The sequence below is a fragment of the Neolamprologus multifasciatus genome, chromosome 20, assembly GCF_963576455.1.
Source record: "Neolamprologus multifasciatus chromosome 20, fNeoMul1.2, whole genome shotgun sequence".
In the NCBI taxonomy this organism is placed as follows: Eukaryota; Metazoa; Chordata; class Actinopteri; order Cichliformes; family Cichlidae; genus Neolamprologus; species Neolamprologus multifasciatus.
In genome coordinates, this window is record NC_140458.1 from 31,371,680 (window position 1) to 31,389,885 (window position 18,206).

Below are 18,206 nucleotides of genomic sequence, written 5' to 3' on the forward strand. Positions count from 1 at the left end.
CTGAACTGCTTAAATAATAGCCTCTAAAAGCCTGGTTTGCTATTAAAAGGCCCATTTTGAGAGTGTCAGACACAAACTGGATTTAAAGAAAAGACAGTGGGAGGGTCCATTATCAATGCTTTGTATCTGTCCACACATACACTTTGGCATTTTTCACACAATATAAAAACTTTGGCATAACATCAAACTGTAATTATAATCAAACACTCTTTGCCAGACACAGTACTAAACATAATTGGCAATTACTCAAATACGTTCATAGCTCAGCATGATAATTATTTCATGAGCCATATTCTCCTTTAATCACCTTGTTTAAAAGCTCAAAATTGCATTTTTACATTTCTGGTTGCTTTACATCAATAACAAAGAAAAAAAATGGTAAAAGGTTACATGAACAGAAATCTTAAAATCTACCAATTAATTGCACAATTAATGCTGATCCTATGCACAAAATTCAAACACAACAGCTTTACGATTAATTACCGGATCTGTGCTTCAAAATGTTCATGGGTATTCTCACGAATGTACACATGAATGTGTGTATTGTTAAACTTTTACACTCAATAACTGATAACTAATTGTTCCAGAAACGCTTTTAGTAAGCAAACTGACCCAAAGGATATCCAGACCTTCATAAATGTGTGTCATTCCACTAAGACTTACACAAAACGCACACATTTTCAGATGTTTTTCCTACCTGACTTTCTACAGTTACATAGCAATTGCAATATGCCGTGCAGTGAAATTACTTTACTAATAAGAAGGTGCCTGATGTTCTCCAAGAGAGTCTGGGCTACAATTACATTCTGAGCTTTAAATAGTAACCACAGATGTAAACAGAAAACCCACACAAGCATAAACGCACAATGTAAATGTTTTCAGATGACATTTGGTGACAGCCTGCCAAATCCAATTTCAGTGAAGCAAATAAATTGCATTTGTGTCATTGCATAATTAAGTGTAATTCTCAGTGATTGCACAATCAATGGAAATTAATTACAAGCTACTTGCACGGGATTTGTACGACACACGCATCACCAAGCATTAGTAGTATTACCCAGAAATGAGTTAGATAGCCTTACAGCGAAGGAATTTGGCACAATCTACCAAGCAAGGATTTTCAATCATGACTTACAACAATTATTCACTTTATACAGGCTGTGACATTAAATAATCATTATGAAACAGTTGATAACCCAATAAAAGTGTGTCTGAACCGTACAATATGTAATAACCTCAAGTCTAGTCTTAGCAAGGACAGAAATACTGCACAGCTATGACAACAAACTGAGTTTAAACGTCACTATGTTAACTCAAATCGAGTCTTTAACAATATACAAAACATTTTATTTGACACAACTTTACACCAGTGCCTTAATTGAAGGCGCTGCTTTGCGTGCCAGTAATTTTTGATTTGATCGAGCCTAACGAACAGTCTTAGCATCTCGTGACCCTGAAGTGAAGTGGATATCTTCAGACAGACCAGTACTACAATAATCAGCTCTAGCTTCCTCACTGTGAGCTAGGTCACATGATCACATTTGTTCACGAGTCCTTTATGGCCTTCAGGACTAATACTAAATGGCAAGAGGTCATGCAGTATCCTCCAAGACTCTGAAATGTTTTGTATAAACCTGCAACCTTATCCCAGCAAACTACAAATGGTAAATGGCCTGTATTTGTATAGAGCTTTACATATCCAGTCATCCACCCATCCACACACTGGTGATGACAAGCTACATTGTAGCCACAGCTGCCCTGGGGTGCACTGACAGAGGCGAGGCTGCCGGACACTGGCGCCACCGGGCCCTCCGACCACCAACGGGTGAAGTGTCTTGCCCAAGGACACAACGACCGAGACTGTCCAAGCCGGGGCTCGAACCGGCAACCTTATAAGAGTTATTTGCCCCAATATATTAAACACAATGCCCATTTACTTATCAATGCTAGGTGACAGATACCATTTTTCTACTGGCAACTATTGATCCAGTTGGAGATATATTCACAGAGGTGTATGTGTTTTGTGCATCAGAAGTTCGTGAGGGTGATCTCTGCCTATAATGGTTACTGGGACTAGAAAACCTTGGAAAAACCTGGTAGGTAGTCTAATGGTGGTCAACCCACATCTTTACTGATATAATGAGGTTTTAAAATTCAACACTGAGGATACAGAGGACGTCCCCGAATGCCGTCTTTGCTCTGTAAAAGAAGGAAATCAGTAAAAAAGGATGTGCAAAATGGAGCCCAACCCCAAATGATAGCTTCAATGAGCCATTTAAATTATGTATAGCTGCACAGGCTTTTATTCTCAAGGAGACAACCCACTGAGACAGCAAAAATGCCAAGTGGAATGCCTCCATTCCCCTCAAGAAAAAAAAGAAAATAAAAAAAGGTAGATGAAGAAAAAAACTCTCAGACAGACAGGTGTATAGCACGGAACATCTTGCCATGTGACAACGCTACTTCTGTTGGGCAACCTTGAGTCCTGAGATTCCTAAAGATGTTACGTTGATCCGTTTTACCTGCCCTAATCAAAAAGGTTTTGCTGCCAACAACACCACAGGACACCTCAAGACGTCCTGTGTGAATACTCTAACTGGCTGGAGTTACTCACAGATATTGTAGCTTATAAATGTGTTTGTCTAATTGTGCTATAGGTTTGAGTTTGAAGCATGCTTTTTGTATAACACAAAACTAATGAAAAATAATTAATAGTGATATATACGCCTGTGAAAAAATGTCTGAGAAAACAGATGGCACACCTTTGACAGATTACCGCTACCGTACTGCTGTCAAAAATCACAGCCCAAATCAAACAGACACTTCCCAAGAAATCAAATCGAAAACATTATTTTATTTAAAGTGGGAAATCTCACACAGATTGCATGAAATTGCCAAAAAAGCCTTTTTGACAAGATCGCTTCATCAAGCCTGCAGTGAGTAGTGAGAACATTTGTTATGCTTTGACAACATTTGACACAGAGGAACATGAGCAAATCTGAATAATTTACTTACTTAATAATAATATACTGATTATAAGGGGAGAAGATGTGTTTTAAGGGATGGACTGGCTGCTTAAAAAAAGGGGGGGGGAGACTTTGGGATGAGATTAGAAGTAAGGCCTTTGAAACAAGGCAGCCTGTTAAAGGCCTGCGGCTGCAGCACTGAGGATTTTCAACCTGGACGAGTGCCATTTCCTTAATTTAACTTAATCAGGAAATGAATCCATCTAATCTAATAGGCCCAACCAGCACAATTCTAACCTGCAAACTCAAGTCTTCATACAAATCAAAGCATATAATTCAGCGGAAAGCTGAGTGATTAACATTAAACTGATAAACTGGCCTTACTGTGTCTTGTGTTAGCAAAAAACAAATAAAATAAATCTGATTTCTTTACACTAGTTATATACAACTAATCTTAATTGTATTTTTAATACCAAAAATGACCATGTTAAAAATGATAAGCAGCTAATCCTAAAATTTGTTAAACTGAATTTTTATTTGATCATCAAAATCACTGAAAATGAATCAGAATAGTTTTTCACATGTGAAAGAGCAGAAAAGAAAACTGGAGGCCAAAATTGGAGGCAGAGAAAGAAAAAGCACTTAAAGAATAATCATAAATATATTCTATGATACCAAAAGTAGTGGATATCCTGCACCTCTCTCCCAAAGAGCCCCTCAGTAATTTTATATTACATTTACAATTGTTTTGCTGCACTGCCGCAAGTGCAAAGAGGAGGTCCACCACAGTTTTAACTGTGTAGTGATATATCTACTCAATACTGTCATATAAATGTAACCAAGTATACGTGAATTATGATGTGATTTTTCTTGAAGTGCTCCAGTGGAACACACCAGAAATCTCGATTGTGCCGCCACTCTGATTTTAGCCGTACATAAACCTGTAATGTCAAACTATCAAACTGAAAACCCCCCAAAAACATTCCCATAATTTTAAGCAAAGTCAACAAACTTCAAGCATTTACTGGCTGGTGATTCTATACATGAAGTTTTTACGTCCTGGTCATAAAATAACTGCCCGCAGGAGCTGCCAAGATGCTCTCTGAGTTAAAAGGCTCAAAAGAGGTCACAGCAACAAGGAACAAAGCAGTTTCACGTTAAATCCATTTTTAACGGGATGCAAAATAAAGCTCTTTTAAAAAATAAAAAAGTATCTGACCCCATTATCACTGCGACAGACTGAGAAGAAACACACTCATTTTTAAGATGCCTAGAGAAATAAACAGTAGGGATGGTGCATCATTAACCACATTTAATGTGTCATTTAAATTCAGTGGTGCAGACTTATCAGGTAAAAGGTGAACAGAAAAGGAAAGCCATTTTTAACCACTGCACACACATGCATATATTTAAAGATTAAGAGAAAAATGGACTAGTTATTCACCATCCTATTTTTAACACAAGCAAGTCTTTGTACTCAGTATAAATATTATATGCAGAGCTGGGCCATAAATACACAGACATTTGAAACCAATCTTGGCCTTTTGCGGTGTAATAAAGTCTTTTCAGGCAGCATTATCCCCCCGCCAATAACCATGAATACAAATAAGTTCACAAAACACAGAAAGATAGACACGGGAAAAATGAAAATGTACAAGAAGCCTCTGAGGGATGAATGTGTCAGAAGCTGGAGACAAACACACATATCGAGATATTATTACTAAATGTGCACAGATGGTGGGCCACTGGATGCACTTCCAGGCTGGCAACCACGCAGCGTCATGCAATCCTGTTACACAGCAAATAAGGCCAATGTCATTTAATCCTATAATGGGATGCGTCTATTTCATTCAATGACAAGGTCGTGCAACGAGCGAGATATAAAGACATCAAAGAAACCTGGAGAAAACAAATTCCTGCCAAATTCTGATCGTGTACATGTAGAGGTCGGCATGGAGCTACTTTCATCAGGCTCCCTTATTCACAAGGGTGAGGGGGGGGCACCACAACAGGTAGAGTCACATGTTTAATTTGGCAGATTTTTAAGCCAGATGTTCTTGATGCAATTCCAAAGGGACTTGTGTCTCTTCCCAGGATTGAAACCAGCATCTTTCAATTCTTAGATGATTTGTAAACCAATATACTATTTGTACAGAGGTGACCATGATACCACGACAAGACTAAAGCCTAGATTATACCCTGTTGTGGATATGGACAAGTACACATGGAGACCCGACAGCTGGGTAGTCATTCCTACACTTCTTTGAAGTCTGCTGCTTGGGCACAAGCATAATTGGTTTATTGTAATGTAAATTATCTGTTCACTGGTTCCTCCAGATGCTCACCGTTTGATGCTGAAATTTACATCATAGGAACCAAAGCAGACCCTAGTGGACGCTGAAAGCATAGAAGGGCACCAGTATGCTCTCCACGTTGGCCACTTTGCGTAACGCCACATCGTTATCACACCGTCAGTTCTATTTATGTCCGCCATTAAAGCGCAGGTAGCTGCCACAGTATTCTCCTGAACGATAAGCGTCGCCACTCAGACAATACTGCCACGCCAGTGCTGATATAACGGACGGACATGGTTTTCAGCGAGACAGGGTTAAGCTGTGAGCATAAAAGATGCTCGAATGACAGGAAGAACTGCAGAGATCGAGAACATTTCGGAGAGCAAAGCTGAAACACAGCTGACTGATGACACAGATGGACCAGGATCAAGTACTCGATTTGACTGTGTGCGCCAAGCTGTGCTGTGGCATGCCTTCGACTAATCAGCTCTGCGTCTCTGCCACTTGCACTGAGCTCTCATGAAGCATAGGGGCATTTGAGGACTTGAAATGAAGATTTGTGTTTTCCTTGTCATGTGTTTTCCTTTTCAGCATATTAAGTTTCAATTTTCATATATACTAAATCACGATCGGCAAGTGCTGCAGCTAGATAGAGATCAAATCTGCTCAAAAGAAATAAAGTAAACAACAGAAAACCTCAAATCTGTGGTGGAGTTGCACTGGGTTACATGCTGTCCATTCACTTGGACACAAAGACAAAGTCCCAACTATGGTTGCCTTGCTCTTTTATAGAAGCCTAACCTATACAGTTTGGCCTATTAACCGTGATGAAATACTTCCTGCGAGAACGTTAGAGTCACAATAGGTGCTGGTAATCCTGAGATTCAATAGGCAGCCTTTACACTCATTCTCCATCTATGCCAGGACTGTGAATCCTCCTCCCCAACACCAACACTCTGTGGCAGCAACTCTGAGCCCACAACATATTTCCCCTAAGGGAAACACAAGGATAAAAATCTTAATCTTAATCTCAAACCACTCGTCAAAAGTTTTCACTTCACTGTATAATCCTCCCTAACAGTACAGATTAAACCAAACACAATGAGAACATGGCTCACTCGTCCTTACTCTAGAAGAACCAGAGAAAAATGCCACAGCTGTCCAGATTGTAGCTGCATGACAGCAGCAGATGATCAGTCTGTAATTATCAGATCAAGCCTCGTAATGCCTGGGAACCTCCGAGGACCTGTTGTGTAATGATGATGCTGCAGTCACACGTGAGGCCTGTGACATTCAGTGGAGGTCTGCTTCGTCGATTTTATATTTGACAGGCCGGCAGCCTGCAAGTCTTGAAATCTTGTTTGATTACATGCAAATGCAGAGCTATGGCCGGTCACACCAGAGCAACACTTATCCTTTGTGCAGCAACAATTCGAGCATTCATTCATGCCTATCACGTACATCCAAGTATATGGAAATTTTATTTATGATATACCACACACACGCACACACACACTACAAAATGAAGTGAATAATCAGCCTCATTCCACTGACTGATTAACCAGACTGAGAAATATAGTAAACTTAGTAGAAAAATTGGCCAATCAAGGGAATACAAGTGGCTGAATGGTCTACAAGCAGCGCGTGCAGAGAGTGTGTTGTCTGAGACTAAATAAAGCCTGTTGTTGCCAGGTTGATCACATTTGTCCCATTAGCTGCAGGAGTAGCTGCACTGAGAAAAGAAGGAGGGAGTGTGTGCACTGAGGCGATAGTCAGACCTTATGGGTTTTTCATGGAGAGTCTAGAAACTTCTGAACTGCTTTAAATAAACATTATTCTACCAGAAGAATATGCTGAATGCCCCAGCTATTTCCCCTGCCTCAGCATATGAGGGCATATGCATTTTAACTATGTAAAATTATTCAATAATTTTGTGCTAGCCAGAAGAAAAGTTCGCCTCATAGACAGGTGTGTCTTCGTTGCAAATTAGATGACAACTTCAGGGATTTAAGGCAGCACAGTCAAACAGAAGCTGTGGCCAAACAGCTTAAGGTATGTGATGCTTGCACATGTGAGCCAAGGAACGACTTGAATTATTTAGTCCATTTTTGTGGACCAGAAATAATCAAAGAATAATCTGCTCACGGCGTGAAAAAGCAGGCACACTTCTCTGTTTGCCTCGCCTTAAAAGCTCTGGAGCTTGTTGACGTAAGCTACTTCCATCACAGACTGTGGACTGTTCACAGAACCCCGAAAACCCTTAAACGCAGCCCAGACTTCAGGCCCCCTTCACTCCTTAAACACTCGGCTCACACAGGAGAGCCTCTCAGTTTCCCTGCCAGGCAACAACATTTGTTTGTCCTCCGTGCAGTCACAACCGCCCAACAGAGTGAACACACCCCAGACGACACGGCGGTCCTCTGAAGCAGGGGTGGGGAGCTGTGGGGCCTTGAACGCAACTCAATCACCTCTCTGTGCGAGCTGCACAAAAGAGGCCAGTGAGAGTGAAAACACAAGAGAAAAACAGACGAAACTAACCAGATGCTCGGGTGTAGCCGACCTGCAGGTGATGTGCTCTCTGGTTACCTGCTTCTCAGGGAAACCAAATCTTAATGAGAACACGCCTAAACGTGAATAGCTGAGCGGGTTAATATTTTCGCCTGGCAGCAATGGTAGGAGTTAACAGCCAGATAAGCTGCTGAACTCAGTTAAACCCTGTTCGCTCTGGTTTTTATTACACTTTTATAGAAATAATACAATAGGATAATCATCACCGGCTATTACTTTACGGCATTCTATGCATTCGGTTTCACTTTTGACATTTTTATGAGGAAATATCCCCTTTTATTACATTCTCTGCAGACCTGGATAGTTTATTGCAGTGTTAGTTTCAAATGCAGAAACAGATATGAAAAAAAGAAGATTTAAAGCAGATTTAAGGGGGGAAATTAATGAAAAAGCACTTTCTCACGTTGTTATTTTTATATCTCACGCAAAAATTTAACAACCACAGGCTGACTTGACTCCAGACTCCTTTCTTGGTGGTCGACACAACTTCCCAGTATTCTGGCCGGCTTAATATTCACAACTGAATGACCCATTCTTGACAGTTCACTGACTCCTTTCAGCTCCTGAAGGCACCAATGAGAGGAAAGTCATCACAGACACAAATTGAGTCCAGTATTGTTGCGGCCTAAGTGGCAAACTACCAAATGGAAATGCTTAGCACTCTCGGGGGATTAACTCATACACACATTCTTCAGGGGCTTGAGGCGCAACTCAATGAACAGTGACCGCACTGTGACGTGATCAGTCGAGATCCCGACCCCCCCCCTTTAACATCTAGCCAATAAAAGGCCTTTGTTACTCTGAGAAATCTCTGAATAAATACTGAAAATGTTAAGAGGTAACGAGTGTGACTGGAGCTTCCCTTCGGGGCAAGCAAACTGTTATTCAGGCCAAAAGAGCAACTTTTTTGTAATGCTTCTTGTGAGTCTCCACAGAAGAAACATTCAATATTAAATCCAGCTTGGACATGATGTTCGTTGATCTCAGTGAATACATTTTTAATGAAATCTGGTGTAGGCCATGACCCAGACGACTAGGTTTAATTATGATAAGCACCATCCGTCACCCTGTAGCTATTCACAATAAAATGTGTGACCCTTAAATTCTGTGCCAAGAAGAACAAAGTACCGTTTTCTTTCTTCTTCTTTTTTCCAGGATTGTCACATTGTACCCATTTATATCCAAGAGATATCCTCTGGTTTCCTCCCATGTTTGTTACTTTAAATGCTGATTCTAAATTGGCTGTAGGAATGCCACAAACTGCTAACCGACCTGACCAGGGTGTACCCAACCTCTTGCCCACTAGCCGTGTTAAATGTGCAAAATTTCTTCAATCTGATTAAAATTCATATTAGAGCTTCACTCTTTACACGGATCCTACATGAGGCTGGCCGATGAAGAGCATACACGTACACATGAACCATTTGAACAAAAAACAAAACAAAAAGGAGAAAAAAGGAATTTTCGCATGCACACAATTGTCTAACTTTCCAGAAATAGTAGAAGTAGTAATGGCTCTGATTTCCAGTAAAAGGTTTGTCAAATACAGACCAGTTTTGTTTCGCTCCGTCTCTACCACTAGCTTCAACAAAGGCAGGATCCTCTAATTGGTGGGTTTGCATGAAGCATTTTAATCATTGAGGCTTTTAATCCTTGCAAACATGGCTACCTTTACCTAAATGAACTCGATAAGCAGATAACTTCCAACGTGTGGTGGGCATGATGTATTTAAAACTAACTACCTTTAAACAATCGAAATATGTAATCAGTTTTTCATGGCATGCACCCAAAACATTTTTGCAGCAAGTGGTGCACCAGTATAAGCCCGCAAAGTTTCTGAAAACAAGGCAGTAATTGCACTGAAAGCATCCACCTTCCTGTAGCCCTGTGGAGCTGTTCACACCTAGTTCTAGTTCTATTCAAACAGTTTAAAGAAAAAAAGAAGGGATATGTGTTTCATATTGTTATCGTGTTTCAGGAAAGCTACGTGTGTTCCCCCTCCCGCGAGTTCTTTCTAGATGCTTCCTTCTTCAACAACTTAAAATAATGTTAAAGCAATCCATCTTTTATGCAACACACGTATCAGCTAATTAAGTGAGAGCTCCGTTTTAATTTCAGCGCTACATCACACTTTTGGATCTTAAGCTGCTGCCATGCCATCTAACTAATATCACTGTATGCTGAGACCATGATAACGCCTCAATGAGCGACTCTGAGACTCAACTGCCTACAATACATCACAATATTTGCATAATTAAAGACAAAAAACAAAGCAAAAAGCAAGAGTGATGCATTAACTCACTGCACTGTGGTCTGTGCATATTTATTATAATTTGCATTCAGTTTCAAGAATGTGTGAAATTAAATGTGCGATTTGTCTTTTTTCCCCCTTAAATTTATTTTTCACTGCAGCCTCGGTTCAGTTTACCATCAATCATTTGATAAGCACCACGAGGAGGAGTCATAAAGCGGTGACTCTACTAAGACAAACTATCAGGGGAAACTGTTTAGAGCCGCTGCTGCACGTTTTATTAAAAGATCGACATTTTCACCCGATAATGGCATCTCGAGAGCAAACAGCGAGCTATGACTTTATCAATATTTTGTCCCAACCCCATACTTACTGGCATACTTTCTAAAGAAAAACAAGTCTCTGGACTGACTCTGAATAGCAGCACGCCACAGTGGTTCTCAGGCTGCATGGAAGAGGCAAACAATGCAGTCATTGTCAGCTGTGTGCATCCACATAGTTTCTGCTTGCCATAACACGGCAAGATAACATACGTCAGCCGGATCGCTGCTAGTTTGAAGGCTTGAAATGGGCTCCATTGAGACAGTCAGCAGCAGCATGTAGAAAATGTAAGAGTATATATTTCCTTCAAGGTCAGCAAAGTCACAAATGGCGATCATCCATCACTTGGTGTCTGGGATGCTCTGATCCCTGGAATGAGGGGCCTTTTTATAAGCCTGGCAAGCAGTTTCAATCAGTGCAGCATTTTTGCAATGAAGCTTTTGTTTAACCATGAAAAAGCATGAGATAAGTGATTAGATTACAAATGAAATTATTAGTAATTTGAGCAAAATGTTGACGTAATAACTAATTAATTGAGATAATTACACCATTGAAGAATGTTTTAATGAGGTTGCCATAAGTCACCTCAGAGCTGAACTGAGGAAGACTTCTTTTTTTTTAAAATAAATAGTTTATTTACATCATTTTAACTGTAACTATTGATTGGTGATGGGCTTCTGCAGCTAATGCAGGGCTGGGAAGCTTTTTTGGGCAGCGGGGGGGAATCTCTGACTTGAAAAAGGCCCAGCAATGTGAGAAGGACGCATATGTTAACTCTGCACCCCACAAAGCAGGGCATCCGATTTGTTCAACTACAATTGCTTAATTCAATGATGAATGAAGGAACTTCCCAACAAGCCGGCCTCTCTTTTGTCTGACCCTGTGTGCACTGAACAAACTCATGCATCCCAGCAGACCTAATGTTTTGACTCTGGAGCATGGGAGACACACAGCCGCTGCTCACAGTATACAGAAAACTAAATAAATTACACGGGTCAGACCTCGGAAAAACAAGTGATGTGTCTGTTTAGCTCTTGACTTCAGTGGTACACACACCAGAATTTCCTCCCCGGCAATCTGATGGATCATATGATCATAGGTGGAGCCAAAAAGATAGCGTTTCAACACATCCTTAACGTCTTACGGTCATGTTATCGGTCTGAGTTGTGGGTCAGAGTTTGCCAAATCACCTGTTTGTGCCAAGCTTTTCACCTGAATCACTTTCCATAGTGCTAATATTTGCTAACACTGAGAGAAGGGAACAAGAACCACTACCCAAGGACTATCTGGTTTCTTCATGTGCTGTGAGATGGCTGGTAATGAGGGGAGAAAAGCAATGAAAACAAAGCTGTAGGGAAGAGTGCAAACAAACAAGCAAGTAATCTTTGGTTAATAAAAGATAAGTCAACATCAAGATGCCCAGTTCACAGGTATTGTGCGCTGATAAGCACAGGAAAGGCAGCAGGTGCACTTTGCACGCATGCATTCACGCACGCACACACACTCTTTAGTAGATCATTAAAAGGCAGCCACACTATCCAGGCCTAGGTGCTACAGGCCTTTTCTTTCTTTTGATGGATGGAAAAAGAAATGAAGTTACTGCTGTACAAGCGGTGCATTCCCAGCTGCTTAACCTGGAAACAAGGGAATTACGACGAGAATAATCCCCCCACCCCACCCTTTATTTGTGCAGACATTTTTTAAAATCTGTGTCTATTTCACCGCCTGTATTCTCATCACAATAACTGTCAAAGACAAAAGCACACCCTGGCTTCTGTAGCCCTGCCTGGGCATGCCGATATGGCCGCTGATTAAGCCGCACCTGCCTCTACACACCCTGAAACAGGAAGCTCACGCTAGGGAGTGCGCCGATTGGGAGTTTAACGATGAAACACGACGTGTAAATCATGCATCGACGGTGGTCAGATTGGAGCCACTGTAGAGCAGGAGAGGTGGACCGCCCTGCAGCAAATGCCCACCGGTGACGTTGCACAAGAAGAGGGCAGATGCACTTTCGGGTCTTGCATAGTTTCTGCACAAAAGTAGGCCCAGACCTACTGAGCGTGTGTGTGTGTTTTCCCCCACTTTAAGCCCGTGATCACACCACATAAATTTTTTAAATCTACCGACGAAACAGGGACAGGGTGAAGAGGATCTGCAATGCGCAGCCAACCAAGCCACTCGATCCTGGTGCGAACACAACGTTGCCAAACCCCAAGTATTAAACCCACTAATGGAAAAATAAACCTGCGTGGTTTTAACAGCATGGACATAAAACAGACACACACACACAAAAAAAAACTGGGTGGGTTGGGGGTAAAGAAACATATCACCACTAGCCCTAATCCAGATGTACTCAAACGTATTTAAAAACAAGATTAGTACAGGGAGTGCCAGCCACGGGCAATATTACAAAGCATGCAGCGGGTGAAGTGGATTTTTAATCCTAATAATACAAAACACAAAGATAAAAAAGGAGTATAAAGAAGTGACTAGATGCCAAAAATAGAATCGATGCGGATGACAGAAGGGGGTCATTCACAGCCTCGATATTATCTCATAAAGCGGCACACTTCTTGCACTAAGGAGGCAATGTTAAGCAGGACAGAGAATAAGTGCAGTTGGACCATAATGGCTAATTTCCCTCTGCTTCAGGCTGCACTGGACAAAGCATCGCGGGATGCACTTGTCCACCGGCGGGATACTTCGCCACATCCATCCGCTGCGGCTCCGGGGCTGGCAATCCCAGAGCAGGTTACTGGACACGCATCCCCCCCTCAGGACCGCACAGCCCCTGTCTGCTAACCGCTCTTTGTAACCTTCAGCGTCCTGGAGCGACTAAGTGGCTTCAGACAGCCGCAAACAAACAATAAAATGAAATAAAAGACTGTCTGCCTCTGACACTCACGAGACACAACGGGATCTAAATCCCAGCTTAGTTACCTTTAGCTGCCTCCACCGCACATAATAGTCCGAGGACCAGTCCGACTGCGGATGCAAATTGCTTGTTCCCTCGGAACCGCATCCCGACTTCGAGTTCAACCGCGGCGAAGTTAAAAACAGCCGTCTTATTCTTCCTCTTCCCTTCGTCAGTCAGGCGGAGTGTTTGTCTCACATGAAAAATTAAATCCAGGAGATGAGTGTGTCGGTTACCACGGTAGCTCTAAGATGGCCGTCGTCGTCGCCACCGCCGCTCTGCTATCCTCTTCAATCACCGCTTCTCTCGCAGTTTTGCAGCTCGAGGCGTTCAGGGACTGTCGGGAAAATTCCCAGACCTGTCCGGATGTACCAAAATACACACAGTCCTAAATCTTACTCATGGGTGTGCGCCCGATGACACAGTTTGTGTATTAAGCAACCACCTAGTCACAGTGTAAATACAAAAAGGAGGCGTGTATTGAGATTGTTTCACCTAATGTAATGTTAAATGTATCAAAACAGACTCGTGTGTATCAAATGTATCAAGGAAGCTGGGATTCCCGATATTAAACGAAGAAGGAGAGGCTAAATAAAACGGTATTTAATTAACTTTATCGTATGAGAGCAAAACTCAATATTATCTATTAGTAAACCCGCATTTGTCACAGCATCTGTCTAATTTTTAAATTTGGGGGAGAAGTACCAAACCTGAAGTAAAATAAATGCTGCGTTGTTACAGGGAAGATTACTTATAGTTATGTGTTAAAGTTTAGTTTAAATATTGAATCGAGTGTTCTGGGTGCCAATCAAATGTAAGGCTGTGTGTAGGGAAAGGAAATATTAGTTTATCAGTCCCCATAGCAGGTAAACACATTCATGTATGAGAAGCACCGGAATGCATGGCACATCGTACGTTTTAAATGCATCCATATTTAAGTATCAGCAAACATCCATATTAGGCCAGTTGCTTAAATAACCATAACTCACATGCACTAGGATCAAATGAATACTGTTAGATGTTTAATGAAGCCTACTGGATTGCATTTTATCTGTTTTATTTATCTATTTATTTATTTTGTCTCTTCTTTCCATCTCTATCCATTCTATGTCAGGTCTCCAAATATCCGAAATCTGAGCTTATAATGAGAACCTGAAGGCAGCACGCGTCCAACGATGGTCAGTGACGTCAATACTGTTATTGTGGGAGCGTGCAGCTAGTTTAGCACGGGCGGCTAAACTAAGACTGAGGTCCAGGGTCAGATGCTTTCCGGTGCTATGTGGGGATCTGTGGGGATAGCAGGCTCTAAGTGGTCGCCATGATTTAAAGTGCATGGCTGATTTGAACAGAGTACTTAACACATGAAACACAGGGGCCAACAAAGGGCAACTTGACAAATTTCCAGTTTACTTGCAAATTTGTGTTTGACCCATGGTCACGCAGGCTGTCATCACTAGCTGCAGATCTCAGTTCCCTCAGTTATCTCAAAGGATTCCACTGGACAGGACAGAGAACATTGCTGGCAGAGAGTAGATTAAACACACAAGTGCCCGATGCCTTAAGGTCCTGGATGGATAATCCAGACATGGTAAAATTGATATTTCAGCAAAACGTCTGTACCAGAATGTGACAAAATGTGTGAAACTGTTTATGTGCGAAGCTTAAAAAGCTGTTTTTAATCCTTTAGTCCTGACAGGCAAGATGGGAATTGTAAATCAAAAGTACATCCATGCATTTCACCCCGTCTCTATTCCACAGAGGGACATTCAGAAAGCTCACTCTCCGTGAAAGAGGCTTGTATGGCATATTGATCATTTATGAGTTAACTACAGTCTTCACCCTGCGGAACAACCACACGGCGGTGCGCATAGCAATGTGAGAATAACAATTCCTTGAATTGCAAATGTGGGTGGAGACTGCTATCTAATCAACACCCTCAGATATAGATAGCACCCCTAAGGAGAGGAGGATGCGAAGCAATCAAAGAATTACTTCAGATGCGTCTGCGTCGCTAAATTTGCATCACACTGAGAACTTTGCTACGGCTGCAGCTCATGCAAATTCAGACACATGTAGCTTCAATTATTTTACTTGGGGAATCAGAAAGAAAAGGTCATCAGCCCATGATGCAAACTCTCGCTGTGAAGCAAGGAATCTTGTTACATATCTGTTGATTTGTAACAAATCCCACAAAGATGTCCCAAACAAATCATATATAGATGTTGGAAGGATAGAGGCCCACTATTAGACCTCAGCAAAGCCGCACTGGCTACAGTATTCACAGGGAAACAGCAGATAATGGGCATAGTTGTGTGAGGCCACAATTAAGTGATGGGTCCATAAACAGGAACATCAGGGCCGCCGCCGCAGAACTGGAGCACAATGCCTGTTTGTTTCCAGTTTGGCAACACATGAAGTGAACGAGAGAAAGTGGACACCCAGCACCACACACACATGCACGCACACAAGGCTTCTCTCACAGATCCCCGCCACTCTGGAAGAAAGACAGAGTGGCCATTATCATTTCTTTAGGATACAATGACAGTCAATAGGAGGGCTTGGTGAATAGGTGTGAGACAACAACAAAAGCTCAGGTAGGTGCAACTTCCTCGGGAGCATTTTACCCACTGTGAGAGAAACACTGTGCTCTTCAGGGGTTTTCACAACTGCTGATAGTTTAATGTCTGCTACGAATGCATTCTTACTAAGAGTAACTTAGTAGTCTGTCTCATTTGGAGCAGTGGTTTGGCTCCATAAGCAGAGCTGTACCTGTCAGCCTCACTAATATCCACACATGAGTGTTGGTAGGTAACAGATTTTTTGCTTAGTCCAAGCAGTTTTTGGGAAAAAACTTTCAGTTTGCATTTTACAGGTTTCAGGATATCTGTCCTTTGTTATTTCTAAACAATGAAGGTGAGTCAAGCTATGGCTCAACGGTGACTTCGGATTATTTGCAAGAAATCAGCGTAAGTCAACAGAGAAGTCACGAGAGATGATTGTGATGAAGTATATTATGGGGCAGCAGGGGTGTGTTGGGCAAATTTGCCTGCATGCAGACTGACCCACCCCCCACCCATCACCACCACAGTCTAAAGATATGCATGTCGGGTTAATTGGTGATTTTAAAGTAGCCGTAGGTGTGAATGGTTGTCTGTCTCTTTGTGGACCCTGACTTTTACCCTGTGAGAGCTGGAATGTGCTCCAGCCCACCCGCCACTTTGATTTGGATAAGAGGGAGAAAATGAATGACTGGAATACAATAGATCAACAAAGGGAAGCTGGAATAACATATAACATTTTGGATTTTGTACAGTGTTGTGCAAAAGTCTTGAGCCACCCTTCATTGCTTTAAATGTTGCTTCCAAGCAGCCAAACCCGAGCAACAACTTCCAGGTGAAGATCTTTCATATTGTTCTTTGAATGTTGGCAACCGTTTCCCTCATTTTCAGTCCAGACCTTGTTTGTTTGCTAACACACTCAACCCTGAAGTGCAAATCGTTAAAAAAAACATAACTCGGGAGATGAAACAGTGTTGTGTTTACACACAACAGACAATTGAGCAAAGTACTGATTTTAAACTGTATGCTTAGGGACGAGAACAAATCATTTTTTCCCCCAATTTCTTTCATTGAATGTGGAAAAAATGCCAAAGATAACACAGTTTGACAGGCATGAAATTGTATTTTTGAACCAGTAAGGTGAGTCCCACAGAACTATTAGCTAAAAACTCAGCATATCTCAATATAGTGTTTACTGTGTCCTTAAAAAAATTAAGGAAACTGGACAATTGGAGGACAAAAGAAGTGGCAGCCATACAAACTTATCTACATCCGATGAACAGCATTTAAAAGTCAACTTTTAACAAAAAGAGAAAAATCGTGCAAACACCCGACACACTACCTGAGAGAAATCTGAGCCTGTTTACTGAAGCCTCATCAGAAATGGTTTCAGTAGAAGCCTGGAGAAGTATTATCTAAGAAATGACAAGAAAGCTTGGCTAAAAGAATTCAGGCAGTGTGGAAGAATCAAGGCTAAGAAGAGTTTCTAGCTTCTAAAATGTAAGAATTTGCAGCTTCCCTCTCGTTACTTGGTCAGAAACTAAAAGAAGAAGAAAAAAGAAGACATCAACAGTTTTTTCCCCTCCACTGCCGAGCTCCTCAGCATGAAATAGAATATGAAATAGCTATCCATCACAGAGAGCGACCACACTTCTTCATCTTCCAGGCAAGGATTTGGGGTTTAGATACATTACAAGCCAATCATGGTTGAAGGTCATGAATGCCTCATGGATGCTCACGGTCTTTAAAAACCTTTCCACCTCAGTTGCCATCCTTCTGCCGCTGCACACACTGTCAGCATGGACAGCGGGGGTTGAACGTGTTCAGTCACTGACCGTAGGAATCGCACCATCAGAGACGTTACTGTGGGCTGCAATCATGGTGGGCGGCTGGCAGCAAACAGAGCATGAAAAAGACTCGACTGCTACCACGGGAATCAAAGTGGCCGTGACCATTAAAGACTACGGCTTCTCAATATTCTGTTTCCTGTTTCATGTCTAGACTGCGGCTTGTGTCATTAAAGATCACAAAGTTTTGGCTTTTCCTCCCAGGAGAAGCTGGACTTCTGTTATCTGTCCTACTTTTTTGATAACAGGCACCGGCTTTACCGAGAATAATTATTCAGAAGGTAATTGTTTGGCACAGCAGAAACATTAAGTAATGACTTCCTAGATGGGAATTTATATTAATGATGTGTACAGACCAAATTATTTGTTTTTGTTAGTATTTCTTTCACAAAGGAGCAGCATATTTGTCCCAGGATTTAATTGGCCCCAGGAAAAAAAGCTCAGCAAAGTTATTTTAGTGGATTAAAGTTTTGCACACCAATTT

General features: G+C 41.7%; 1 protein-coding gene across 4 annotated transcripts in view; it reads right to left on the bottom strand.

The window, feature by feature from the left end:
• The window catches only part of clstn1 (calsyntenin 1), a 37,008-nt gene extending 23,378 nt beyond the window's left edge, over positions 1–13,630 (bottom strand). For 3 of the 4 annotated variants that reach the window (XM_085146854.1, XM_085146852.1, XM_085146853.1), the window contains exon 1: positions 13,344–13,629. In XM_085146854.1, coding sequence (XP_085002980.1) covers positions 13,344–13,425 — 82 coding nt within the window. In that variant the 5' untranslated portion in view covers positions 13,426–13,629. Of the gene's footprint in view, positions 1–13,343 lie in introns of all 4 variants that reach the window. The other variant, XM_085146851.1, reaches the window with a different exon arrangement.
• Between the last annotated feature and the right edge of the window lie 4,576 nt (positions 13,631–18,206).